This window comes from Colletotrichum phormii, assembly GCF_030913505.1.
Source record: "Colletotrichum phormii strain CBS 102054 chromosome Unknown BDP81scaffold_3, whole genome shotgun sequence".
NCBI lineage: Eukaryota > Fungi > Ascomycota > Sordariomycetes > Glomerellales > Glomerellaceae > Colletotrichum > Colletotrichum phormii.
In genome coordinates this window covers 269,011-295,110 of record NW_026851445.1, presented here as the reverse complement: position 1 = coordinate 295,110, position 26,100 = coordinate 269,011, and the positions used below count along the sequence as shown (strand labels likewise).

Below are 26,100 nucleotides of genomic sequence, written 5' to 3'. Positions count from 1 at the left end.
CGTGTGTGGCCCGTCTGGTTGAGATCCCCTGGGGGCCCTGGGGGAAGAGGAGCTTGTACTTCGTACCTGCAAAAGGTGGTACAAGCGCAATCTGGACACCTGAGGTGCGGTGCTGACAAGATGGGTGGCTTAAGTAAGCCGATTTGGCGTATCACCTTTGTGGTTTTGACGGCCCCAGCAGGAGTGCGGATAGAAAAAAGCAGCTGTCAGATCAGAGAGGTGTCGAACCAGCACCAAGCTGGCACCACCGTCCACGGCGCAAAATGACTTATGGAGCCTCAAATGACACTTTTCCCACCCACCTCACTCGGACACTCCCGCCGTCTTCCAATTTTTTTTTTCCCAATCCCACGCCTCTGTTCGGGACGTGGGTAAACGCCAGGAAGCTGTCACCTCACCCTCTTTTTGGCGTGCACCTTGGTGCCGTGGTGTGGAGAGGAGTCGCGATCAATCTTTTGAGCCTCAATTGTAGATAGTGCATACTTCTGTGGATTCCTCCATCCCGTACGGAGTACGATTACGCTTTGAAACGGCCGAAAGCGCGCAAGTTCTTTAATCCGATATTTTGCTGCTCGTGTTCACCCCTTGACGAAACACGTTGCCTTTCTGGCTGTGTGTGTTATTGATTTTTTTTCTTTTCCCCTCTCGTCTCTCACGCGCTGACGAACGCCAGCAGCCAGCAGCCAGCGAGCAGGCGGGCGGTTAAAAAAGGAAAGTCGGCGCAGCCAACAATGGAAAGAAAAAAGGGGGGGGGGGGGGGGGGGGGCGCTCTGTCCGTTCTTGATGACATCACCGTTGCGGTCAAATCACGTGTTCCGTCTCACTTTCCAGCCAATGCCAGCTGGCTTAAATTTAGCCTCCAAGGGGGGGCAGAAGGGGGTGGGTCCTCCTCCTCGAGTCTTGACTCCTCAGGCTCCGATTCTAACCTGCTCTTGCCTCTTAGGGGGTTCCTTTCCCTAAGGTTGAGTTTGGCCGTCGCCGCCCCGTCCCTTTGCCCTTAGCTGCGCCCAAAAAAAAATTAGTTTGGGTGCACCTTGAGGAAACCTCAAGGCCCGCGCCACAGAAAATTTCTCGCCTTTCAGCTTTTGCCTTAGGCTTTCCCTTCCCTGTCCCCCCCTCCTGGTCCTCACTGTTCTTCCCATCGCCCTTTGGCTTTCTGTGCTCTTTCTGCCACTGCCACTGGGCTCTCTGGCCTTTTCCCCTCCAGTCTCGTCCTTTTTGACTTGACACGGTCCTCGGGTCAAGTCCCAAGTCCAAGTCCACGTCCCCTCCCCCCCCCCCCCCCCAATCCGCCCAGGTCTCTTCCATGTCCGCCGCCCTTCTCTTCCTCGCACACCACCCTTCACACCTCGCATGTTTGCTCTCCCCCTTCTTTTCTGTGCACACCTCCCAGAACCCACACACACTCCACGCCTCTCCCTCCCCCCAATCCCATTATCGACACCCCCAGACCACATTCAAGGGTTCGTTTGTTGCATCCTTTCGAGCATCTCTGGGATTCGGGTTACGATAGCGGAGGCTCAACGACTTCGAACGACCTCGACCTCGACCTCCAAGTCGATACCCACGCGACCGTCCACCCGTTGAGTCTGACGATACCTTCGCCATACACGTTCTCCCCCGAAGCCTCGCCTCGCCTCGGCGGGTGAACGATCCCCCCCCTCACCCTCACACACACACGCACACGTCCGACCTCACGCTCCTTCTTTTTCGCCTTCTTCGCCTCCCTCCCTCATCTCCATCAAAGGCTTCGACCACCCTTCTCTCGACACACAATGTCGAGTCTAGGGCAGTCGGGCAATAGCCATCCAGGCCTCGCCTTTCCCCAGCCGGGTAGCCTTCGACGAAGTCACGGCGGCCCAGGCGGCTTCCCGCCCCTGCAACACGCGAATCCTGCCCAAAAGCCATCGCCAGGCCCTCACAACGCGTCGCCTTATCAACAACAAGCATATACACCTCAGCAGCCGACCCAGGCTCAATATCCCCATCATCTCTTCCAGACACCGACGCCCGTCAATGGCAACGTCAACGGATCCTCGCGTCCCCCGAGCCACATCCCCAATGCCGCCGCCCTCGGACGCCAGAGGGGGCCGCCCCAGAGGCAGCAGATGGGACAGAACGGCCCTAATCTGTTCCTTCCTCTAGGCAATCAACATGGCCTCGGTCAGCAACAGAGCTTGGGTCAACAGCAGGGCCTGGGAGGGCAGCAAAGTCTCAGCCATCAACAGGCTCTCGGCCAGCAGCAAGGCTTGGGACAACATCAAGGCCTTGGCCAGCAGTCTGCTCTCAGCCAGCAAGGGCTCGGCCAGCAGCAGGGCTTGAGCCATCAGCAGAGTCTGGGGCAACAGCAGGGCCTCGGCCAGCAGCAAGGCCTGGGTCAGCAGCATCAACATCAGCAGCACCAGGCACATCAGCAACATCAGGCACACCAGCAGCAGCAACATCACCAGCAACAGCAGCAACATCAACAGCACCAGCAGAGCCTGAGCCAACAGCAGACCCTGGCACAGCAGCAACAGCAACATCAGCAGTCTCTTAGCCAGCAACAAAAGCTGAGCCAGCAGCACAGTCTCCATCAACAGCAACAGCAACAGCAACAGCAGCAGCAGCAGCAACAACAACAACAACAACAACAACAACAACAGCAGCAGCAACAGCAGGCACAGCAACAGGCACAACAGCAGGCACAGCAACAGGCCCAGCAGGCCGCCCAGCAACAAGCTCAACAACAGCAGCAGCAGGCCGCCCAGCAGCAGATCAAGACTGAGCCAATCGTGCCCCAGCAAACCCCTCAAGCTCAGACTCTGTCACAGCCTACGCCTCCAACAGTTCAACAGCAGCTGCCGCAAGTTGCTCAGGTCCAGCAGGTGCCTCAACAAGTCCAGCAAGTTCAGCAGGCCCAGCAAGTGTCTCAGGCTTCCCCAGTCCAGCAGCAGGTCCAGCAGCCTGCTCAGGCCCGACCCGAGACGCCTGCTCAGGCCAGTGATCACCATGGGGAGAGTATGGAGGTTGATGCATCCCTGGCCGAGGGTGACGATTCCCTCGAGCCAAAGATGATCGACGGGGCCCCATTCGTTCCCCGGACACCCATGGGAGAGATGATGTCTGCTCCTCCCGAGGGAGGTAGCTTCCCGACCTTGGAGGCGGTGCACAAGAGCGTTCTCGCATACTGTACATCAGTCGGTTACGCAATCGTCATTGGCCGCTCCAAGAAGACAGTTCCTGGACTCAAAAAAGTCCTGTTCGTGTGTGATCGGGCAGGCAAGCCCCCGAGTCGCGTGAGCCCCGAGTTTCGCAAGCGAAAGACGTCATCGCGTAAATGCGACTGTCAATTCGGCTTCTTTGCCATCGAGCAGCGGACCCAGTGGACGATTCGATACCGACCGGATCCTCAGCATCTGCAACACAACCACGGCCCTAGCGAAAGCCCGCTCCTCCACCCAGCAGCTCGCAAGTTAGACAGCAAGATGGTGGCCGCCGTCAAAGCTCTCAAGGAGAATGGTGAGCCGGCAAAGTCAACACCACGAGAAAGAGCAGCCGCTGACTCTTCGACAGGGGTTAGTGTAAACGAGACACTGGAGATACTGCAAGGCGAAAACCCTCACGTCCCCCTCCTCCCTCGCGACATCTACAATGCCAGAGCTGCAATCAACCGGAACCCGCAAAAGGTGGCGACGGGGTTGGCAGAAAACAGACCGGCCATATACAGCAAACCACACCCCACGGCAGAGGAGAGGATTCGGGCAGATCTTAGAAAGGAACTCGCCAAGGCACGCGAGGATTTCGACAAGTACAAGGAGGACAAACAGAAAGAGGTGGACGAGTTGAAGAAGAAGTTGGTGGAAAAGGACCAGATCATTGAGAGGTTTGAAATGTTTATCGACATTTGCAATCAACGGGTCATGGTTCAACGGGAGAGGCTCGGTGGCCCAGAAGGGTCTGGCAACAATGGCACATAGTGTACAGCCATGGATGGACAAGGTTCAGCAGAGGATACCCTTGCATGGCGGAACGGGATCGGGCAAATGGTTTGAGAAGGGGCTTGTACGATGCTTTCCTTTCTGCGTCGCGGAAGCATGGCCGTCGGTATGCCGAAAGTGTAAGGCAAGGCAGGATGGAATAAGGTGTTTGAATGGGGCGGAGTCGATTTTTGGGTGTGATCTGAGGTCGGTCCCATTAGAGGTAGGGGTCATCAAGCAGTTTTTGTCTTTTTTTCATTTCTTTCTATTTATCTGGAAGTCCGGGGTTGCATCGGGTGGGATTCAACCAGCAAAGTATCTGCGAACATGACTGAAGCAAGCATTCCACTTTTGACTATGCCGCTTGATGCAACTTTTGTGATGTTGACAGGCTGCCATAAGTCGCGTCAGGAACGTCAAATATCATCTGCCAAGAGGATGTACCGTGATAGCTAGAAGGGACGGAACGCGGGACACGAATGAGGCAATACGCTGCCGGACCGTGGATATCTGAGGTATCACCGTATCAAACAACATAAAGTGAGGTGAAGTAGTGGTAAGGTAGTGGGGCAAGGGCGCGCGCGCGGGCTGGGCGGGAAGCTGCAGCTCAAGCTCGAGCTATCCAGGGGTCGCTGCTAATTAAGAGGCGATTTTAAGAGTAATTTTGGGTACCCAAGGATAGCGGGCGTGGGCGTTGGATGTGGCAGATTGGATGGCCATTTTGGTACTGGTAGCATTCAAACGGGCCAGGGGGGTCTTATGAATACACTAGAATAGGAGCAGAATATCCGTACTCTCTCATGTCATCATGGTGCTCTCGATTGATGGAAGTGTTTGTGGGTAATATTCTGTAGTCTGTTGGCTTTGGTGGGACGCGTCGTTGGCTGCATTACCTAAGACATGCGCATGTGAAGAAAGAACAGTTGTTGTTCTACAAGTAGGTAGGTAGGTATGCATGACCAGTGAAGGGGGGAGGCTGAGGACACAGTCGGCAAGTCTGCGGACATGCATCAGGGAGGGGACCCTGATGCAGATTTATGCCTGGTGCAGTTGGTGCAGGTGAAAAATGTACAGACGGGGACGTGTCGTGGCCAGCGTGTCTGAGCTCCTCCCATTTCCCTGTGGTAGTGACCCAGCATGCATTGCCAGCACAAGAGCCAGGGCGTAAAAAAAAAAAAGAAAAAAAAAAGAGGACTTTGTCGTGGTAGATCGGAGCTTTGATTTTGGTGAGACGTGGAAGGTGCAGCCAATCAGATGGACCCTGCAGTCCCGGGTGGGACTTGCATCCGTACCTTTGTAAGTTAGTAAGTACTGTGGTGGTGTACGTACCACTGAGCTTGAGTGGCCAGCAACCTCCTGACACATGCTGTCGCGACAAGGGTCCTGCCTGGTCGCGTTAAAACTCGCAGACATCTCAGGGAAAGGACCACCTGGATGCAATGTACCTTTTCCCGCCGTTTCCTGTGTAATTATACTTGCGGGAGTGCTTGCACAATAGACAAGAGGTTCCCAAACGACCTATGTGAAAGTGAAAGTGGAACCCGTGGACAAGTCAAGCCCGTCCGGGGACTCTCCAGTAATTCGTCTGGAAAGTCAACATTGCATTGCAGAAGACCGGGCACGTCAATCTACACGGATACCTCACCTCCGACCTTACCTTACCTAGTTGCATTTCGTAGACTCATCCCACGACAACCCCCCGAATCTGCGCTGCGCATCGAACCCGCTGCCGCGAATAATCACCCACTACCAAAACGACGACAACGGGACGACGAGCACATCTCGGTTCCCAAACGCGATAACCACGTCCTCGTCCCACTCAAGGATACCACAACTCTCCTTTAGCATTTTCCATTGTCTTGCTTCTCTTCGTTCCGCTCCTCGGCACGCCACGACTCGTCGATCTCGCGGCCGACCAGTCATCGCCCCTGAGGTTGCCCTTTTTTTTGACCCGACAGACACACTGCTGTCCGCTCACCCACGTCACCGTCTATCCTTCGTACCTACGATGATGCCGACTTCGACCCTGTAAATATCGTCTTTCTTCGTCCGAAACACACATACCACATAACCCCCGAGCCGCCATGGAGGTGGCCTCCACCCCGATCCCGGGCGCGAACGGCGTCGCCTCGCCCACCGCCGAATCCTCGATCGATCCGAACCGCGTTCTCGAACACATTGGTCTGGTCTGCCAGATAGCTCTCGGAGCGACCAACGAGGACCTCGAGAGCCCCGGGAGCTTGCTTCACAAGCACCGCTACTCTGATACTGTCCAGCGCTGCACCCGCTTTGCTACCGATACCCCCAACGCTCTGTACATTCAGAAAGATATTTTGCCCGTATCCACGATGCAGAATGGAACCGAGGAGTCAAGTTCGTCCAACCCGCGTGGCTTCTAGAACCCTTGACGGCTGCATAGGCATCGCTAACCGCTTGAGTGCAGAGTCTCCATCCTACACATACTCCCTGACGACCGAGATCTCCTCGTCTCCGACGACCGTGTCATGCCTCGTTCTGCTCAAGCAGCGCCCTGGCCCGATCGATCCCTCACTGCCGCTCACTTCTCAGATACTTTTGACTAATCTCCCAGGCCCTGCGACCCTGAATGCCACCGCCGGCGAGCAAGGCCCCTCCACTTCGCCCTTTGAGATCCTGCACTCTTATGTTCATAATGCGCTGGCGCCCTACTTTGATGCCAACACCCGGAGCCAGATCACCAATGGCGCCAGGGGCAGGGCGGACGTGGACTCCAAGACGGGTATTCCCGTCACGAAGAAGAGATGGAACGACCTGGAGCTGAGCTTGCTCCATCTCCAGCAGAATGTCGAGATCCCCGAGGTCTCCCTCATGTTTCACACAATGGTACAGAACGCGCTGGAAGAGGCCGATTCGCGACACTCGAAACCCACACTCGATCTCATCCCGGGCACCGTGCTCTCCGACAGTACCTTCCTCAACAGTTTGCAGAACAATGTGAACAGCTGGATTAAGTCTATCCAGGTCATCACGAGGATGACCAGGGACCCTGCCGACAGCGCCAAAGACTTCAAGTTTACGGCCAGTCAGGAGGTCAACTTTTGGCTTTCGATGGAGTCTGCATTGGAGGGAATCGAAGGACAGCTCCGTAGCGAGGGAGTTCTCTTAACCCTCGAGATCCTCAAGCACGCCAAGCGTTTCCAGGCGACTGTCAGTTTTACGGCCGATACCGGTTTGAAGGAGGCAATGGAGAAGGTCCAAAAGTACAACCAGCTTATGCGAGACTTCCCGCTGGATGAACTGCTTTCCGCCACGTATCTGTCCAAGGTCAAGGACGCCATCGTGCAGATCTTCGGCCACCTGAACAGGAAGCTCAGAATTTGCCCGTACCCCATTCGGAGAGCCCTCCCTTTGGTCGAAGCTATCTCTGGAGACTTGGACGAGGTGCTGCATCGACTTTTGCCCGGTACGGAGCTTGTAAACCTCGACTACACTGAGTTCAAGGCCATCATGAAGGCAAGCGACGATATCTTTACCACGTGGGACGAAAGCATCAAGGAGTTTACCAACGTCGCCCGTGAGGTGACGCGCAGGAGAAACGAAAAGTTCATCCCCATCAAGGTCAACCCGAAGCATGCGGAGCTTCAAGGCCGTCTCAAGTACGTCAGCACATTCCGCGACAATCACGAGCAGCTGCAGCGGACCATTGTCAATGTTCTCGGTCCCAAGGCTACTGTGAGTGGTTTGACGGAAACAACCAACACCAACGGCGTAGTCGTTGTGGAAGAGATGGGCGATGTGGATGCCGTTGAAGAAGTCAAGCAAGCCTGGGAGGCACTGAAGAATGTCGACCTCTTGGATGTTTCCCCCGAGGGCACCGAGAGATGGGCCAAGGCTGAGAACATGTACAACGAGCGGACTTCTCGGGTTGAGAACTCCATCATTGCGCGCCTGAGAGATCGCTTGGCGACGGCGAAGAACGCCAACGAGATGTTCCGCGTCTTTTCCAAGTTCAACGCTCTTTTCGTGCGCCCTAAGATTCGTGGTGCTATTGCCGAGTATCAGAACCAGCTAATGGAGCACGTGAAACAAGCCATTCACGGTCTTCACGAGCGCTTCAAGCAGCAATATGGCCACTCTGAGGCTCACGCCATGGCCCAATTGCGTGATTTGCCGCCCGTGTCTGGTGCCATCATCTGGGCGCGACAAATTGAGCATCAGCTCGACAATTACATGAAGAAGGTTGAGGACGTGCTGGGTTCCGAGTGGGCCATCCATGCCGAAGGGCAGAAACTCCAGAGCGAAAGCAATCTGTTCCGGAAGAAGCTGGACACGCAAACCATCTACAAGGCTTGGCTCGACGATGTTCAGCGCCGTCAAATCTCCATTTCTGGTTTCCTATTTGACATTCGTCGCCAGCGATCGACGGGCAACAGCTACGAACTCATGGTCAACTTTGACCCCCAGGTCATCACCCTCTTCAAAGAGACGCGCAACCTCATGTGGCAGAACTATGCTGTTCCCCATTCAATCAACAACGTGTCCAAGGACGCCAAGCGTGTCTACCCATTCGCAGTCAGTCTCATGGAGAGTGTCCGTACCTTTTCGCAGACGATGCGGCAGATCTCTGAGATGGGCGAGGAGGCCGTGCTTGTGTATGGATACAGGAACGACGTCTACGCTCTGGTGTCCAGAGGTGTTCCTCTCCGATGGGAGTCATTTGTCAACTCCCACGAGATCTTCTTCTCCACCAAGAACAACGCTGCATTGCCCAATGTGTCCGAATTCGGGCTTTCTAAGCCATCCGAGAGCAAGCACAGCCTCTTCATTCGAGAGTTTGCCGCGGCCGTGTCCTTGCTCCAGGCCAAGACCGCTTCATTGGCGTCAATCCACGCGACCGTGGAGAAGGCGCTTATTGAGCTCAATACATGCCCCTACGAAGCCAGCGCCTTCACTTCACGCTTGGAGACCATCCAGACTGCCGTCGATCAGCTTAACTTGGAGCAGTACGTCAACTTGCCGTACTGGGTCGACATGACGAACCAGAAGCTCAAGGAGGTACTTCTTACTCGTCTGCAAGACGCCATTCTGGCTTGGATCAATGCCTTCGAGGACGACTATCTTGACGATGGGCGCCGCAAACAAGTGACTGAGAATGGCGAAGAGGCTGTACAAGAAGGACCTACGATCAAGCGTCTGATCCTCGAGTTGTCCATGCGAAACCAGGTGATCTACTTGGACCCTCCGCTGGAATACTCACGCTCGAGCTGGTTCGTTCAACTCCACGAGTGGCTCGGAATCGTCTGCAACCTCAAGAAAATCAAGGCTACACGATACCAGATGACTTTGACGACGACCACGTTGGACGAGCCGCACTTTGACGACCTTCCTAGCGACTGCACCGACTTGCTCAGTCGCGTGTACGTGTCTGTGGAGAAGAAGCTGCAGGAAATCGGCTCTTACGTCGACAAGTGGCTGCAATTCCAGTCCCTCTGGGACCTTCAGTCAGAACAGGTTTACGAGGCTCTGGGAGACCAGCTTGCGAGATGGCTGCAGCTGCTCCAGGAAATCAGAAAGACGCGCCAGACCTTTGACACCCAAGAAGTCAGCCGGCAGTTCGGACACATCACGATTGACTACGACCAGGTCCAGACCAAGGTCAACGCCAAGTACGACCAATGGCAGCACGAGATCTTGATGAAGTTCGCTAGCAGACTCGGCAACCGTATGCGTGAAGTCCACGCCGAGATTGAAAAGGCTCGCCGAGACCTCGAGAGTCAGGGCCTTGATGCGTCTTCCACCGCCCAAGCCGTGCAATTTATTACTGTTGTGCAGGCTTGCAGACGCAACGTCAAGCTCTGGGCCCCTGAGATCGACATGTTCAGACAGGGCCAGTCCACCCTCGTGCGCCAGCGCTACCAATTTCCCAACGACTGGCTCCACATTGAGCAGATTGACAGCTCGTGGGAGTCACTCACTGAGATTTTGGAGAAGAAGTCCAAGATCGTCCAGGACCAGACTGACGCTCTGCGATCCAAGATCATTGCCGAAGATAAGATTGTCAACGACAGAATCGCCGAGGTCGCAGTGCAGTGGAATGACGAGAAGCCAGTCTCTGGCACCACTCAGCCTGATGTTGCCACCGCAACGTTGAAGACGTTCGAGACCAGAATCTCCAAGCTGCAGTCCGATTTTGAAATGGTGGCCAAGGCCAAAGAGGCTCTCGATATCCCTACCTCCGCGGACACCTCTCTTGATACCATTTTGGAAGAAGTCCAGGACTTCCAGTCCGTCTGGTCTAATCTTTCCACCATTTGGGCGAGTCTCAACGAGACGCGAGAGGTCTTGTGGACCGCTGTCCAACCCAGAAAGATTCGGTCCAAGATTGACGACCTCATCAAGAGCACCAAGGAGATGCCCAGTCGCATGAGACAATACGCCGCCTTTGAGCACGTGCAGACTATCCTTCGCAGTCTGCTCAAGGTCAACACCATTCTTTCTGATCTCAAGTCTGAGGCAATCCGAGACCGCCACTGGACCAAGATATACAAGCAGATCAAGCCTGGCAAGCGATACTCACCAGTGTCGATGACTCTTGGCGATGTTTGGGACCTCAACCTTGTCGCCACCGAGGTTATTGTCAGGGACATCATTGCCCAGGCGCAGGGTGAGATGGCCCTGGAGGAGTTCCTGAAGCAAGTCCGCGAGACGTGGTCCAACTATGGGCTGGAGCTCGTCAACTACCAGAACAAGTGCCGTCTCATCCGCGGTTGGGACGATCTGTTTGCCAAGTGCAGCGAAAACCTGAACTCTTTGCAAGCCATGAAGCACTCGCCTTACTACAAGGAGTTTGAAGAGGAGGCGTCGTCTTGGGAAGACAAGCTCAACAGAGTGCATGTCCTCTTTGACGTCTGGATTGATGTTCAGCGTCAATGGGTCTACCTTGAGGGCGTCTTCACTGGCAATGCCGACATCAAGCACCTATTGCCAGTCGAGTCCTCGCGGTTCCAGAACATCAACAGCGAGTTCTCTGCTGTCATGAAGAAGGTCTACAAGCAGCCCTACGTTCTCGACGTCTTGACAATCCCCAACGTCCAGAAATCTCTTGAGAGATTGGCTGAACTCCTCAACAAGATCCAAAAGGCTCTTGGCGAATACCTTGAGAAGGAGCGTGTTTCTTTCCCTAGATTCTACTTCGTCGGTGACGAGGATCTCCTCGAAATGATTGGTAACAGCAATGATACCCTGCGTATCGCGAAGCACTTCAAGAAGATGTTTGCTGGTCTATCAGGACTGATCATGGACGATGAGACCATCATCTCTGGGTTCACTTCGAAGGAGGGTGAGGCCGTGCGCCTCAAGAAGGAGATTTCCCTCGCCAAGACGCCCAAGATCAACGACTGGCTGGCCCTTCTGGAGAGTGGCATGAAGAACACGCTGGCGGAGCTCCTCGCAGAAGCCCTTGAGCAGTACACACCAATCTTTGAATCTGAGAAGATCGACAAGGAGGCGATGGATGCGTTCATGGAAGCTTTCCCCAGTCAAATTGTCGTTCTTGCGACACAAGTCGTCTGGACGACATCCGTCGAAAAGTCTCTCGTTGACGGAGGAAAGTCGCTGCAATCTCTCTATGAACTCGAGGTTCAGGTGCTTCGCCTTCTTGCCGATACTGTCCTGGGTGATCTTGAGGTCATTCAGCGCAAGAAGTGCGAACAGCTCATCACTGAATGTGTGCACCAGCGTGACGCCATCGAGAAGCTTATCAGTCTCAACGCTACCACACCGACTCACTACTGGTGGCTACTTCAGATGCGCTACGTCTACACTCCCGAGGGTGACTTCCCCAATCGCCTACAGGTGAAGATGGCCAATGCAAAGCTCAGCTACGGCTTCGAGTATCTCGGAGTCCCGGAACGCCTCGTCAGAACACCTCTTACAGACCGATGCTTCCTTACTCTCACACAAGCCCTCGAGCAAAGACTGGGTGGGTCTCCCTATGGTCCAGCCGGTACGGGTAAGACGGAGTCAGTCAAGGCCCTTGGTCTGCAGCTCGGTCGTTTCACCTTGGTCTTCTGCTGTGACGACACTTTTGATTTCCAGGCCATGGGTCGTATCTTCCTTGGTATCTGCCAGGTTGGAGCTTGGGGATGTTTCGACGAGTTTAACCGTCTCGAGGAGAGAATTCTGTCCGCTGTCTCGCAGCAAATCCAGAACATTCAGCTTGGTCTGAAGAAGGGAGCCGAGGACGACAAGGCTCAGACCGAATTGGTTGGACGCCAGCTCCACGTCAACGCCAACACGGGTATCTTCATCACCATGAACCCTGGCTATGCTGGCCGTTCCAACCTTCCCGACAACTTGAAGAAGTTGTTCCGCAGTGTTGCCATGTCCAAGCCTGACAAGGAGCTCATTGCCGAAGTCATGCTGTACTCTCAGGGTTTCAACCAGGCCAAGCAGCTGTCGAAGCACACTGTCCCCTTCTTCGACCAGTGTGCCGCGAGACTGTCCAAGCAAGCTCACTACGACTTTGGTCTGCGTGCCCTGAAGAGTGTTCTCGTCAGCTCTGGAGGTCTCAAGCGTGCGAGACTTGTGGACAGTGACGGTAGCATTGGCACGGAAGAGGTTGTTGAGCCCGAGATTATCGTGCAGAGCATCCGTGAAACCATCGCCCCCAAGCTTATCAAGAGCGATGTCGAGATCCTTGGCGAAGTCGAAGAGGACTGCTTCCCTGGCGTCAAGTACGTACCGGCCAACTTGCAGGCCCTCGAGGAGGCCATCAGGACACTTGCAGACGAAAGGAAGCTGGTGGTCAACGATACTTGGATGACAAAGGTCCTTCAACTCTACCAGATCCAGAAGATCCACCATGGTGTGATGATGGTTGGTAACTCTGGTACCGGCAAGTCTGCTGCCTGGACTCTTCTGCTCGACGCTCTCCAAAAGGTCGAGGGTGTTGAGGGCGTGCAGCACGTTATTGACTCCAAGGTCATGTCCAAGGAGGCTCTCTACGGGAATCTCGACTCTACCACGCGCGAATGGACCGATGGTCTGTTCACTAGCATTCTGCGAAAGATTGTCGACAACCTCAGAGGCGAGGACTCCAAGCGCCACTGGATCGTCTTCGATGGTGACGTTGACCCCGAATGGGTTGAAAACTTGAACAGTGTGTTGGACGACAACAAACTTCTCACTCTTCCCAACGGTGAGCGTCTCAACTTGCCCGCCAACGTTCGCATTATGTTCGAGGTCGAGACATTGAAGTATGCCACGCTTGCCACTGTCAGTCGTTGCGGTATGGTCTGGTTCAGCGAGGACACCGTTACGCCTATGATGATGCTCGAGCACTACCTCGGCACGCTCCGCTCCAAGCCTTTCGAGGACCTGGACGAAGACAGCGTCGCAGCTGGACAGAGCCCTGCAAAGGCTCTGGCCGTTCAGTCTCAAGTCGCCGATCTGCTCAACGCCTATCTTTCTGGCGAGGACTTCCTCGCAGCTGCACTCAAGGAAGCCGAGAGCTACAACCACATTATGGACTTCACTGTCGCCCGCGTTCTCAACACACTGTTCTCTCTCTTGAACAAGGCAGTCCGCGACATGATTGAGTACAACGCTCAGCACGCCGACTTCCCCCTGGACCCTGAGCAGGTTGAAGGATTCATCGCAAAGAAGCTTCTCCTTGCCTTGGTTTGGGCTCTCACTGGTGACTGCCCTCTGAACGACCGCAAAACGTTCGGAGATGCCGTCGGTGGCCTAGCCAGCTTTGGCAACCCGCCTCTGGATGGGACCAGCTCGCTCATCGACTTCGATGTGACTCTCCCACAGGCCGAGTGGGCGCCGTGGCAGAACCAGGTGCCTACCATCGAAGTCAATACTCACTCCGTCACTCAGACAGATGTGGTCATTCCTACTCTCGATACAGTGCGTCATGAGGATGTCCTCTACTCTTGGCTGGCTGAGCACAAGCCGCTGCTTCTCTGCGGTCCTCCCGGTTCCGGTAAGACGATGACGCTCTTCAGCGCTCTTCGCAAGCTTCCCAACATGGAGGTTGTCGGTCTCAACTTTTCCAGTGCGACTACTCCCGACCTTCTGATCAAGACCTTTGAGCAATACTGCGAGTACAAGAAGACCTTGAACGGAGTCATGCTTTCCCCGACACAGATTGGAAGATGGTTGGTCATCTTCTGTGATGAAATTAACTTGCCTGCCCCCGACAAGTATGGAACGCAGAGAGCCATTTCCTTCCTGCGCCAGCTCGTTGAGCACAACGGCTTCTGGAGAACCTCGGACAAGTCCTGGGTCACGCTTGATCGTATCCAGTTTGTCGGTGCCTGTAACCCCCCGACAGACGCAGGTCGTACACCCCTGGGTGCCAGATTCCTTCGCCATGCTCCTCTCATCATGGTCGACTACCCTGGAGAGCTTTCCCTGCTCCAGATTTACGGCACCTTCAATCAGGCTGTTCTCAAGATCATTCCAGCCCTTCGTGGCTACTCTGAGCCACTCACCCAGGCCATGGTCAAGCTCTATCTTGAGTCGCAGCAGCGGTTTACGCCCAAGATCCAGCCTCACTACGTCTACAGTCCTCGTGAGCTCACTCGATGGGTGCGCGGTATCTACGAAGCCATCCGGCCTCTGGAGACGTTGTCCGTTGAGGGGCTTGTTCGTATCTGGGCGCATGAGGCTCTCCGCCTCTTCCAAGATCGTCTCGTCGCTGAGGATGAGCGCCAGTGGACCGATGACGCAGTCCGACGAATCGCTCTTGATCTCTTCCCCACTGTCGATGACCAAAAGGCACTCGGCGGTCCTATCCTTTTCTCCAACTGGCTGTCGAGGAACTACGTACCAGTCGACCGAGAGCAGCTTCGAGACTTTGTCAAGGCCAGACTCAAGACGTTCTGCGAGGAAGAAGTCGACGTACCCCTCATTCTGTTCAACGACGTTTTGGAACACGTGCTCCGCATTGATCGTGTTTTCAGACAACCCCAGGGCCATCTTATCCTCATTGGTGTGAGTGGTAGTGGAAAGACCACGCTCTCGCGCTTCGTGGCCTGGATGAACGGTCTCAAGGTCTTCCAGATCAAGGTTCACGGCAAGTACTCTGCCGAAGACTTTGACGATGATTTGCGCGATGTTCTCAGACGTTGCGGTTGCAAGGGCGAGAAGATTTGCTTCATCATGGACGAAGCCAATGTTTTGGATTCTGGTTTCCTTGAAAGAATGAACACTCTGCTTGCCAACGCCGAGGTTCCTGGTCTATTCGAGGGAGACGAGTTCGCCGCGCTCATGACGGCGTGCAAGGAGGGTGCTCAACGACAGAATCTGCACCTAGACTCGCCCGAGGAGTTGTACAAGTGGTTCACGCAACAGATTGTCAAGAATTTGCATGTTGTGTTCACCATGAACCCGCCAGAGGGTGGTCTCGGATCCAAGGCTGCTACCAGTCCCGCCTTGTTCAACCGTTGCGTTCTCAACTGGTTCGGAGATTGGTCTGATCAGGCTCTCTTCCAGGTTGGCCACGAGCTCACTCAGTCTATGGACCTCGATCGACCCAACTTCCAGGCACCCGATACTATCCCAGTGGCGTACCGCGCTCTCAGCCTACCCCCTACGCATCGCGAGACTATTGTCAACTCCATGGTCTACATCCACTACTCTCTCCAGAGATTCAACACCAAGCTCTTCAAGCAGCAAGGCAAGGTTACCTTCCTTACCCCCAGACACTTCCTGGACTTCGTTGCGCAGTATGTCAAGCTCTACAACGAGAAGCGCGAGGATCTGGAAGAGCAGCAACGCCATCTCAACGTTGGACTCGAGAAGCTTAGAGACACCGTCGACAAGGTCCGCGATCTGAGGGTCAGCCTTGCCGAGAAGAAGTCTCAGCTAGAGAAGAAGGACGCCGAGGCCAACGAGAAACTGCAGCGCATGGTTGCAGACCAGAGAGAGGCCGAACAGAGAAAGAACACTTCCTTGGAGATTCAAGCCGCGCTCGAGAAACAAGAGGCCGAGGTGGCCACGCGAAGAACGGTTGTGCTGGAGGACCTTGCAAAGGCTGAACCCGCCGTTGAAGAGGCCAAGGCCAGTGTTAGCAACATCAAGCGTCAACATCTCACCGAAGTCCGATCCATGGGTAACCCACCTCAGGGTGTCAGATTGGCTCTCGAATCTGTCTGTGCTCTGCTCGGCCATAAGGTCAACGACTGGAGAACGATTCAAGGTATTATCCGTCGCGACGACTTCATTGCCAGCATTGTCAACTTTGACAACGAACGCCAAATGACTAAGGCTCTGCGTACCAAGATGCGCAATGACTTCTTGTCGATCCCCGAATTCACCTTCGACAAGGTCAACCGCGCCAGTAAGGCCTGTGGTCCTTTGGTACAGTGGGTTGAGGCACAGGTCTTGTACTCTGAGATTCTCGACCGTGTCGGCCCTCTGAGGGACGAAGTCGACGCTCTCGAGGAGACCGCTCTGCAAACCAAGGCGGAGGCCAAGGCTGTTGAGAACACCATCAACACCCTCGAGTCTAGTATCGCACAGTACAAGACGGAGTACGCTGCACTTATCAGCGAGACGCAAGCCATCAAGTCTGAGATGTCCAAGGTCCAATTCAAGGTCGACAGGAGTGTCAAGTTGCTCGATAGTCTGTCGTCTGAGAGAGTGCGTTGGGAGGAGGGCAGCAAGTCCTTCGAGACCCAGATCAGCACGCTCGTTGGCGATGTCCTCGTCGCGGCTGCCTTCCTCGCTTACAGTGGTCTGTACGATCAAACTTTCCGAAAGTCCATGATGGATGACTGGTTGCACCAGCTGCAGCTGTCTGGTGTACTATACAAGCAACACAACCCAGTCACCGAGTACCTGTCGACTGCTGATGAGCGTCTCAGCTGGCAGGAGAACAGCCTGCCGGTTGACGATCTGTGCACGGAGAACGCCATTGTCCTCAAGCGATTCAACCGCTACCCTCTCATTATCGATCCTTCCGGCAGAGTCACTGAGTTCTTGCAGAAGGAGAGTAAGGACCGTCGCTTGACAGTCACTAGTTTCTTGGATGACTCGTTCACCAAGCAATTGGAGAGTTCCCTTCGATTCGGTAACCCCATTCTCATTCAGGATGCCGAGTACCTCGATCCCATCCTCAACCACGTTCTCAACAAGGAATACCAGAAGACCGGTGGTCGTGTTCTCATCCAGCTTGGAAAGCAGCAGATTGATTTCTCGCCGTCCTTCAAGATCTACCTGTCGACCCGTGACCCGTCGGCAACTTTTGCTCCCGACATTTGCTCTCGGACCACATTTGTCAATTTCACGGTCACCCAGAGCAGTCTGCAGACCCAGTCCCTTAATGACGTGCTGAAATCTGAGAGACCGGATGTCGACGAACGGCGGTCAAACCTCATCAAGCTCCAGGGAGAGTTCAAGATCCATCTGCGACAGTTGGAGAAGCGTCTTTTGCAAGCTCTCAACGAGTCTCGCGGAAACATTCTCGACGACGACAACGTCATTGAGACCCTGGAGACGTTGAAGACGGAGGCTGCGGAGATTTCAGACAAGATGAGCAACACTGAGGGCGTCATGGCAGAAGTCGAAGAGATTACCCAGCAGTACAGCATCATTGCCCGCTCTTGCAGTACTGTGTTTGCTGTGCTGGAGCAGCTCCATTACCTCAACCACTTCTACCAGTTCTCACTGCAGTACTTCCTCGACATTTTCCACTCTGTCCTGCACGGTAACAAGAACCTGGCCAATGAGACGAACCACAACATTCGGCGAGATATCATTGTCAAGGATCTGTTCATCACCGCCTTCAAGCGGACTGCGCTCGGCCTGCTCCAAAAAGACCGGATCACGCTGGCCATGCTGCTTGCGCAGGCTTCGCCTCACAAGATGGACAAGACGCTGATCGACATCGTCCTTGATGATCGCATGGAAGGCAAGGATCTTTCCACCGACAAGGACGCCAAGGAGGAGGCTTTCACCAGAGCTGGCCGCATGAGCGTGCTCAAGAACAAGCTTGACGCTGTTTCGTCTGCCGACTGGGACAAGTTCCTGGCCGAGGAGCTTGCCGAAAACTTTGTTCCCCAGATCTGGGACGACAGCACGGAGGCCTTTGACCAGGCTCTACAATCATTGCTTCTCGTCAAGCTTTTCCGTCTTGATCGCTTCGTTCCCGCTGCCGAACGATTCGTCACCTTGGTCTTTGGCTCAGACACGTTTGACGTCGTCGAGGATCTCAAGGAGACGGTTAGCGAGGTTCCCGCCACAAGACCGATTTCCCTGGTTTCCAGCCCTGGTTTCGATGCCAGTTACAAGGTGGACAACCTCGTTGAGAGGCTTCGCGTCAAGTGCACCAACATTGCCATGGGTTCCAACGAGGGTCTCGCGAGTGCCGACAAGGCCATCAACAACGCCGCGCAGTTGGGCAACTGGGTCTTGGTCAAGAACGTACATCTCGCACCTACTTGGCTGCAGAGTCTCGAGAAGCGCATGGAGTCACTCAACCCCCACTCGGAATTCCGCCTTTTCCTGTCGATGGAGTCGAGCCCCAAGATTCCCGTCAACTTACTGCGCGCTTCCAGAGTACTCATGTACGAGCAGCCCGCCGGCGTGCGCGCCAACATGAAGGACTCCATGTCCTCCTTGTCTACCAGAGGCGCCAAGGCACCTGTCGAGCGTACGAGATTGTATCTGCTGCTTGCCTTCTTGCACGCAGTCGTTCAAGAGCGTCTGCGCTATGCCCCGAGCTTGGGATGGAAGGGCTTCTGGGAGTTCAATGACAGTGACGTAAGTTTTTCTAATCAAGTGCACATTGAAGTAGGCTAAGCTAACATACTCAGTACGAATGCTCTGCATTCATCATTGACACCTGGATCGAGAACGCCGCTGGCACCCGCACGAACATTGCACCTCAAAGCATCCCTTGGGAGATGATCCGCTACCTCGTCACGGAAACCTACGGAGGCAAGATTGACAATGAGGGAGATTTCAAGCAGCTGAACCAGCTGGTGCACTCGTTCCTGACGCCGTCCGCCTACGACGTCGGACACAAGCTTGTCGAGGGCACGGAGAACCAGGAGGGCAGCCTTATCGTGCCATCGGGTACTTCACTGTCGGACTTTATGGCCTGGATCCACAAGCTACCGGAGCGCGAGCCGCCTACGTACCTCGGCCTACCCGCCAACGCAGAGAAGCTGCTTCTGGTCGGTCTCGGACGTAGCCTTATTGGTAACTTGAAGAAGGTGACGGAGTTGTTGGAGGAAGGGGAGCAGCTCATGGTTGAGGCCTAGTGAGCTTCCGCCTGGGGGAGTGAGGGTGTGTGGAAGGGAATGAATAGAGGACATTGACAGTTCCCGAGTTGAGGGATTTTATTTTGTGTCAAGAGAGAATGGGGCAGAGAGTGCCGTCTTGATTGCGAGTTACTAGAGTGTGTGGCATCATTGCCGATGTTTCTTGCGCCTCGAGAAGAAGAAGAATCCGGCGTAGTAATTGGTGTGGAAATCATGGAGAATGGTGGGAACGGGGTGGGTTGCGTTGTTGTTACAGACATCACTTATACACTGATACCCTAAATCTCAGATTGTTTTCTTTATTTGAGTTGTTATTTGATTCTTGGTGGTGACTGGATTGATAAATGTGCGAGACTTGGATTTTGTTTGGCATTGATGAGTTGCACCTTGAAGGCGCGTTCTATCCCACCTGTCAAAACACTCAGCAGCGATTCCACTCGAGCGACGGATGCATTGCTTAAAATACCCATTTGAAATACCCCTAAGAGGTGTGCAAAGTTTGAAGTCGAAGTCAATTTCAATTAAGATTGGGACTGGACTAAATTCGTATCGCGATGCATGCATTGCAGTCTCAAAATACGACGCGAGCAAAAAAGGGAGATGGAGTGAAAGAAATAAAAAGAAGAGACAAGCAATACCGTTGTAGATGGACAACAAAAGGCAAAAGAGAATCACTCGTAATCTGTGTTCAGATTACCGACGACCAACCTGGGACTCGAACCCAGAATCTTCGGATGAGTTTGTATTCCTCATAGGAATCCGACGCCTTAGCCATTAGGCCAGCCGGCCTGCCAGGATCTATTCTGTTGAAGCGAGGGGCGAAGGTTGGGGCCTATGTTTCGTTTGTAGCTTGGGGGTTCGAGTGGGGGGGGGGGGGGCCGCTGGTGTGTTGTACTGTTCTGTGCTGCGTGTGCCCCGTGTTCAGTGGAGTGTTCAGTGGAGCCTTTTGCTTGTGTTGGTGGGGGCGCTGTTGTGTCGCTGAGGTGCCTGTGCTGTACTTGTAGGTAAAGGTAGGGGTGGGGGTGGGGGTTCAGTGGAGCTGTTTTGGGTCCTTGAGTTCCATTGCTAAAGGTGTAGTAGGAAGCTGTCGTTGAGGCGAATTGCCCATTGCATAGGGTGGGAGAAAAAGAGGCAGAAAAAAGGAAACAAAAAAAGGAGGATATCTGAAAAGACAGAGGGAAAAGAAAACCAGGTGAAGTATAGCGCGCCGGGTCTAGTGAAGCCTGTTTGCACGGTGGGCGCAATGGGCACATGGACATGTTCACATTTCGTCTCTGAAATGACAAAACCACATCTTGAAAAGGTTTCTTAATCCCTTGATTGTATGTGTACTCTTATGAACGGCACTCCGTGTAGATAGAGAATCAACATTCAAAAGGGTAGGAAGAACCCGAAATTCTCGATTTAGAACAATTAGACAAAGTGGCGCCTGTCCCGAGTCTTCCCATCTACACCATCACGGGACGAGAGCCTAGGTTGTTAGTACATTCGTACTTGTAAAAGGTGATGGGATTAGAATGTCGGGTTAACATCCTGTATTGTTGGGTTCTTTGATATATTGATATGGTCTCGTGACACTTGGAATAAATAGAAGAACCAATAATACCAGGTATTTAAACGGAATTAAATCCCACCACCTTTTACAAATACACTCCTTTCCCTTTTTGCTGATATACACGATGTTTCCCTCCTGTCACTGACTCTCTCCCCTCAAACAGTGACGTCCTCAGTCTTCTCAGCAAGGCCATCCTTTCCTTCCTTCTCAGCAGCCTTCTCCTCAACCTTCTTCCCCTTAGCCTCCTTCCTCTCAGCCCTCGCCTTCCAGGCTTTAAACTCTTGAAACGCCTTAAACTCCTTATAACTCAGCTGATCCTCCTCCGTGTCCTCAATCCTGCGCACGCGACGCTCATGCTTCTTCCTGGGGCCCTTCTTCTTCTCGGGGCCCTGGCCATCGGCGTGAGCGTGGCCTTCGCCGCGGGGGAAGCCGATACACACGGCCGTGGCGTAGTCTCCGTCGTGGCTGATGGACACGAGCACCTCCTGGTCGGGCATGTCATCGTATCTGCTGCGCACGATGGCGACGGGCGGACCGCTTCCGTTGTCGGCGGATTCTTCGTCTGCGGGCGTTGTTGTGCTGCTGGTTTCCTCTGCCTTGCCCTCGACTTCTTTTGGTTCTTCTTCCTCCTCCACCTCCTTGTTTTCCTCCTCTTCCTGCGCCTTGACCTTCTTCAGCCCTTCAATATCCCTCAGCTGCTCGAATCGCTTTCGGACGATGGCGATGTCGTGCCATGTAAGGTTCCTCGTGGGGTGGGCTTTGAATGTCGCTTCCTTGGCTGCGAATCTGTAGCAGAGGGTTAAAGATGTGAGCTTCCGCATCCTCTTCAATTGACCAAGAAGAAAGATTAAGTCGGGGTAACAAAACGTACCTCCCAGCTAAGAAGCTAGCCTTCTTCCATAATAGCGGGTTGCGCTCCTTCAACGCCTGGAAGTCGTCGTCTTTGGAGACTTCGGACGCCGTCCCTGATGCATCAGCCGACATCAAGGAGGCGGAGATTGCGAGGCGCTCATTCTTAGTCAGGATGCGACGAAGAAAGCTCGCCTCCTTGTCTTTGGCCAGAATCCGGTAGATGCGGGAAATTTGACATATGTCAGTCCCTAGTTTGAAGGGAAATGGAAACCTCTTGGGTGGCAGCATGATGAACAGCTTGGGGTAGCAGAAACGGATGAAGATCAATTGGTATCCGTAAAGTCAAGCTTGTAATGTAATTGATAGATCCACTGCCAGGGGTTCGGGGAAAGTACCTAACCCATTCCACCTTCAGCTAAGTGCTACCTTGATTCGAACCGATAAGCAAAGCTCGGGAGCGATAACGATAGCGATAAGACCATCGCTACGTCACTCCTCCCTGTCCTCTACTTCCTAAGCCGAATAACAACATGGGGAATTATCGTGCTGTGCTACGCATGCATGGCCATGAAAAATGCCATGTACATTCCATACCAAAAACCAAATCAGTTGTCGCAGCAATCTCGGAACGAAAACAACTTTTTGACGCCCATGACAGAGTCATTGGCGGCTTCCAGTCGCACTCCAGCTCGGCCTTCTCTTCCTTTCTTGCAGTGAAGAGAGCTTCTGTCGCGAGTATACGCCAATGCGCAGACTTTGGTCTCGAGCTTCCAATGCGAACACAATGGCATTTACTGGTCATCGGCAAGAAGGGGAGCGCGCTCCGAGTCGGCAGTGCGGCTTCTCCAGGGGTAGTCTTTGCCAGTCGCAGCCGGGTAGGCAATCACAAGAGTTGAGACGAACAGCACAGCCATGATGGTGAAGGCAAAAATCCACTGGAAGGCAACGATTTGGCGACCGAACTGCGCAACGCCAAGGGCGGCGGACAGAACGCTCAGGGAGAAGCCCATGGTGTAATCCTGCAACAGTATCAGTCAGTGGATTCTATAGCACAATAGGCAGCGATTCGCTCTTACCTTGTAGGTGGTGATGAAGAAACCTCCGTAAACCAGAATGGACCAGACGAAGATGTTGCCAAAGATGCGGGCAACGAGGTTGTGGGGGTGAGGGACCATGATGGCGCCGTTCCAGTAGATGGCCACAAACGTCCAGGCCAGAGGAGCGGAAACAACGGGCCAGTGGATGAAGCGAGGGTACGTGTTGTGGCGGAAGTAGAGCGACGACAGGTTGGCGAAGTTGATGATGAGAATGAACTCAGCCCAGCCGAAGTGGGAGCGCACGAACAACATGACAAAGGCGAAGTGCAACAAATTGTTGAAGATGAAGTGCGATCCGACGCTGGCAGCGGCGTTGACATAGTCGCTGTTGCTCGAGAAGAGGTGCCCGACATAGACAATTTGGAGGATGAAGAGAACGAGCCTGGACGATGTTAGAAGTGGAATGGTCTCGAGGGACAAGTCTGAACCTACCAGTAGATGTCGATGATTGTGGAGTTCAAAGTGAAGGCAGTGGGGTAGAGGTAGTTCTGGTCCCAAATTCTTCTCCGAATTGTGAAGCCATCGGTGGGTTCATTGAAGGTGTAGTAGAGAGTGACGACGAAAGCCAAGAGCCAACTCAGAATAGTCAAGACCTTGTAGGTGGTGATCGAGGCGGCCGTATGAGACTCCTTCTTGGAGAAGGGGTTCACTGGAGGGAAAGTCAGTCACAAACGAATGGCTGCACACGTCCAAGGCGAATGGTAACTTACAGGCGTGAATGCGCTCTGTTGCGGTAGGCATCTTGAACGATGATGAATGCCTGGTCTTGATTCCTCGATTCCCACACAATCTGCGGTATTTGCAAGTTTTCTGGTGTTGCACAGAAAATTGTTGGTGGGAGCAGAAGCTTGGAAGTAGCAGAAAGGTATGAGCTGAGGAGGGCGGCGGTGGCTTATAAACGACGGGAAGCAAGAAGCATGGGGTTGGTAGATGGGACGTTAAATCTGCGGGGAAAGCAGCTCGCCACAAGGACATTAGCGTGTAACGACTAAGGCGAATGCAGAGAGAGGTTCCTTCCTTGCTGCAGCGGTCCTCGTCCTCCAGCGCTGGTGTGGCTGGATACAGAGGCAAGAGGACGGGGAGGAGGTATCGTTCCGGTCCGGGCTGCGGACCTCACCTCAGTAGGTACCCACGGATTCCAGGCTGGGGTGAGGCGGCGCCCCTTCCACACTGCCACACCTCCTTCCTCGTCTCTTCTCTTGCTCACATTGCTCACGGCATGTCACCCACCTCACGGACAGCAACAAGCTCACTCAGTAGCCCCCGACGTGCATCAACACTACGTCAGGTAGCCTTGTAGCTCAATACCTAACTCAAGGCAATATGTGAGGTAGCTTGGAAAAGGATGGCCATGTCCTGTGCTAGAGCATGATCCCATCCTTGTGTACGTGCACATAAAAAGCTCGGAAAGGGCGGGATACATGGACAATTGGACAAATGAGATGGGATGGCTTGGGCGTGCTTGTTTGGACTTGTTTGGACGCCTCGCTTGATCAGGTAGGCTACGGGCTGGCGCCTAGAGGATGCTACTACCGATTGGCTGTCTCGTGCAGCACGCAAGTCAATGGGTGACCTCTTCGGTCAATGATCGTTTTTGGAGAGACATAAGGAAGATGTACCAGGTAGCCGTGCTGTCCCACTACCTTGAGGTATCCCGTAGATGAACTCAAGAAGCAATTGGTAGGAGCAACGAATGGCCTCAGGCGTGAAGCGCTTTGGATCGGGATCGCCCCTGCGGTTTTGCGGTTCAACGACATGACACAGGGAGTCTGCGAGCAGCAGCCATGCCAGCCAATGCATGGATAGTCAGACGGGCTGATCTGGACCTGTCAACCCTGTCTGGCCGATGCTCTTCCCTGCTGTATCCGGACCGCATCAGCCACACCTTGGGTCTGGGGTTGGAGAACGACGTTTGTAGCGACGCTGTCGTCAGAGCTGACGATGCCGCCCTGAGCGAGCATGACCAAAGTCGAGAGTAGGCTTATTTGGCTAGTACTCTGAATTTCCTACAAGTTTGAGACCATCCATCCTCTTCTGCTCTTGTACCTACCTTGATGGGGTGGTACAGCAGCATGAGGCTAGCGGAAAAGGTCGGTCGATGCAAAAGATGGCGAACACTACAAGCCACAACAGTGTGCCAGGAAAGTCCAGAGGCCGGTCTTGGAAACCCCGCCTACGCTTCCTTCCTGGCACCGGCTTGAAACTAGAGGGATTCCTCGGTTGTCTTGGACAACGGTCTATGGGATGGAACAACAGGCAAAAAAGGAGTCGTTTGGAGCAAAGAGATGAGGTGAAGCTGGAGCACACACGCATACGGCAGGCATTGCGCAGTGTGGAGGCACCTTGGCACCTTGCAGCTCCGATCCAATGGCTGGCAGGGGTGGGCGGAGTGGGGCGATCCGTGATTGGATCATCCCTGCACAGGTATGACGACTTGCCGCGACTTCTCGCTGAAGTTCGTCGACTTCAATTCTCAGAGGCAAGAGCACCCTGCCCCACACCAATCCTGAATGCCAAGGGGCCACTCTTTCCCGCTTGTAAACTTCTCCACGAGGTCCTTTTTTATTGTTCTCTTCGCGGCTCGCCTGTGTGCTGCGTGCATGTCTCGCACTGACATATCCTCCCGCATTTGCCTCCTTGCAACCCGTTGCGCAACTCATCTCCAAACACTTGCACGACTGAGTTACAGGAGTTGGAGCTGAGGTTGGAGCTGGAGCCGCCGATGCCCATCGACCGTCGCCGAGGTAGAGGGACACAATTTCACTTGGCTACCCAGGCCCGATGATAGCTCACAACCAGACCGCACTGAGGCTTACTCGCAGCCTCCCATTTCGGCTCGACCACAGACCAACACCACATTTCTTAGACAAGTTGGCATATTACAAGATACACCCGATTTGTCACCTCCCACAGACTTTGAGGGCCACAAGGTGTCCCATGCCGACTCTTTGTACGGACCCAAGTTGTTGGGGTCCATCGAGAAACGAACCCCCTGCTTTTCTATCCACGGCCCTCCATCATCATCACCTCATAGCTTCCCTTCCTGGGCTGATTTGCTGCTAACAAATGGAGCAGATGAAAGCATTGCCCTGCGCATGTACGGAGTAGAGCGCCGTTTCCTCCTTCTCCAAACAACTCCCAATTCGACCTCATACAGATGCAGCCTTCACGCATCCCTTCCATCGCATCTAGAAAGTTGCGACTGACTGCTGCACACCCACCCGCACAACATCCAATTCTCCAATGGAACGGTACGCCGTTCGAGGGGCGGAAGCTATGGTAGGCGGGTAGCTCAGCACACCACCTTGCAAACCACCAAACCCAACTAAACCCGCCGGCCACAGACCGCTCCCTGCTATGCCGGGACAGGCTTTATTATA

General features: G+C 54.1%; 3 protein-coding genes and 1 non-coding gene across 4 annotated transcripts; 1 reads left to right on the top strand and 3 right to left on the bottom strand.

Annotated features, from left to right (window-relative positions):
* Nucleotides 1-6,043: 6,043 nt before the first annotated feature.
* Nucleotides 6,044-19,216, top strand: BDP81DRAFT_309991 (dynein heavy chain; the record flags this gene model as incomplete). Its single annotated transcript, XM_060583588.1, has 3 exons — nucleotides 6,044-6,332; nucleotides 6,403-18,713; nucleotides 18,767-19,216. 3 exons carry the CDS (start codon nucleotides 6,044-6,046, stop codon nucleotides 19,214-19,216), a joined length of 13,050 nt encoding a protein of 4,349 aa, XP_060449481.1.
* Nucleotides 19,217-19,916: 700 nt separating this feature from the next.
* BDP81DRAFT_t71 lies at nucleotides 19,917-20,005 on the bottom strand. Its single transcript has one exon. It is a non-coding gene; the product is annotated as a tRNA-Arg (tRNA).
* Nucleotides 20,006-20,926: 921 nt separating this feature from the next.
* Nucleotides 20,927-21,911, bottom strand: BDP81DRAFT_390208 (uncharacterized protein; the record flags this gene model as incomplete). The annotated part of the gene is made up of 2 exons (XM_060587372.1): nucleotides 20,927-21,557; nucleotides 21,643-21,911. 2 exons carry the CDS (start codon nucleotides 21,909-21,911, stop codon nucleotides 20,927-20,929), a joined length of 900 nt encoding a protein of 299 aa, XP_060449480.1.
* Nucleotides 21,912-22,414: 503 nt separating this feature from the next.
* Nucleotides 22,415-23,461, bottom strand: BDP81DRAFT_310135 (ATP synthase F0; the record flags this gene model as incomplete). Its single annotated transcript, XM_060583613.1, has 4 exons — nucleotides 22,415-22,642; nucleotides 22,700-23,102; nucleotides 23,153-23,369; nucleotides 23,431-23,461. The coding sequence occupies 4 exons, from the start codon at nucleotides 23,459-23,461 to the stop codon at nucleotides 22,415-22,417; spliced, it is 879 nt and encodes a 292-aa protein (XP_060449479.1).
* Nucleotides 23,462-26,100: the final 2,639 nt, after the last annotated feature.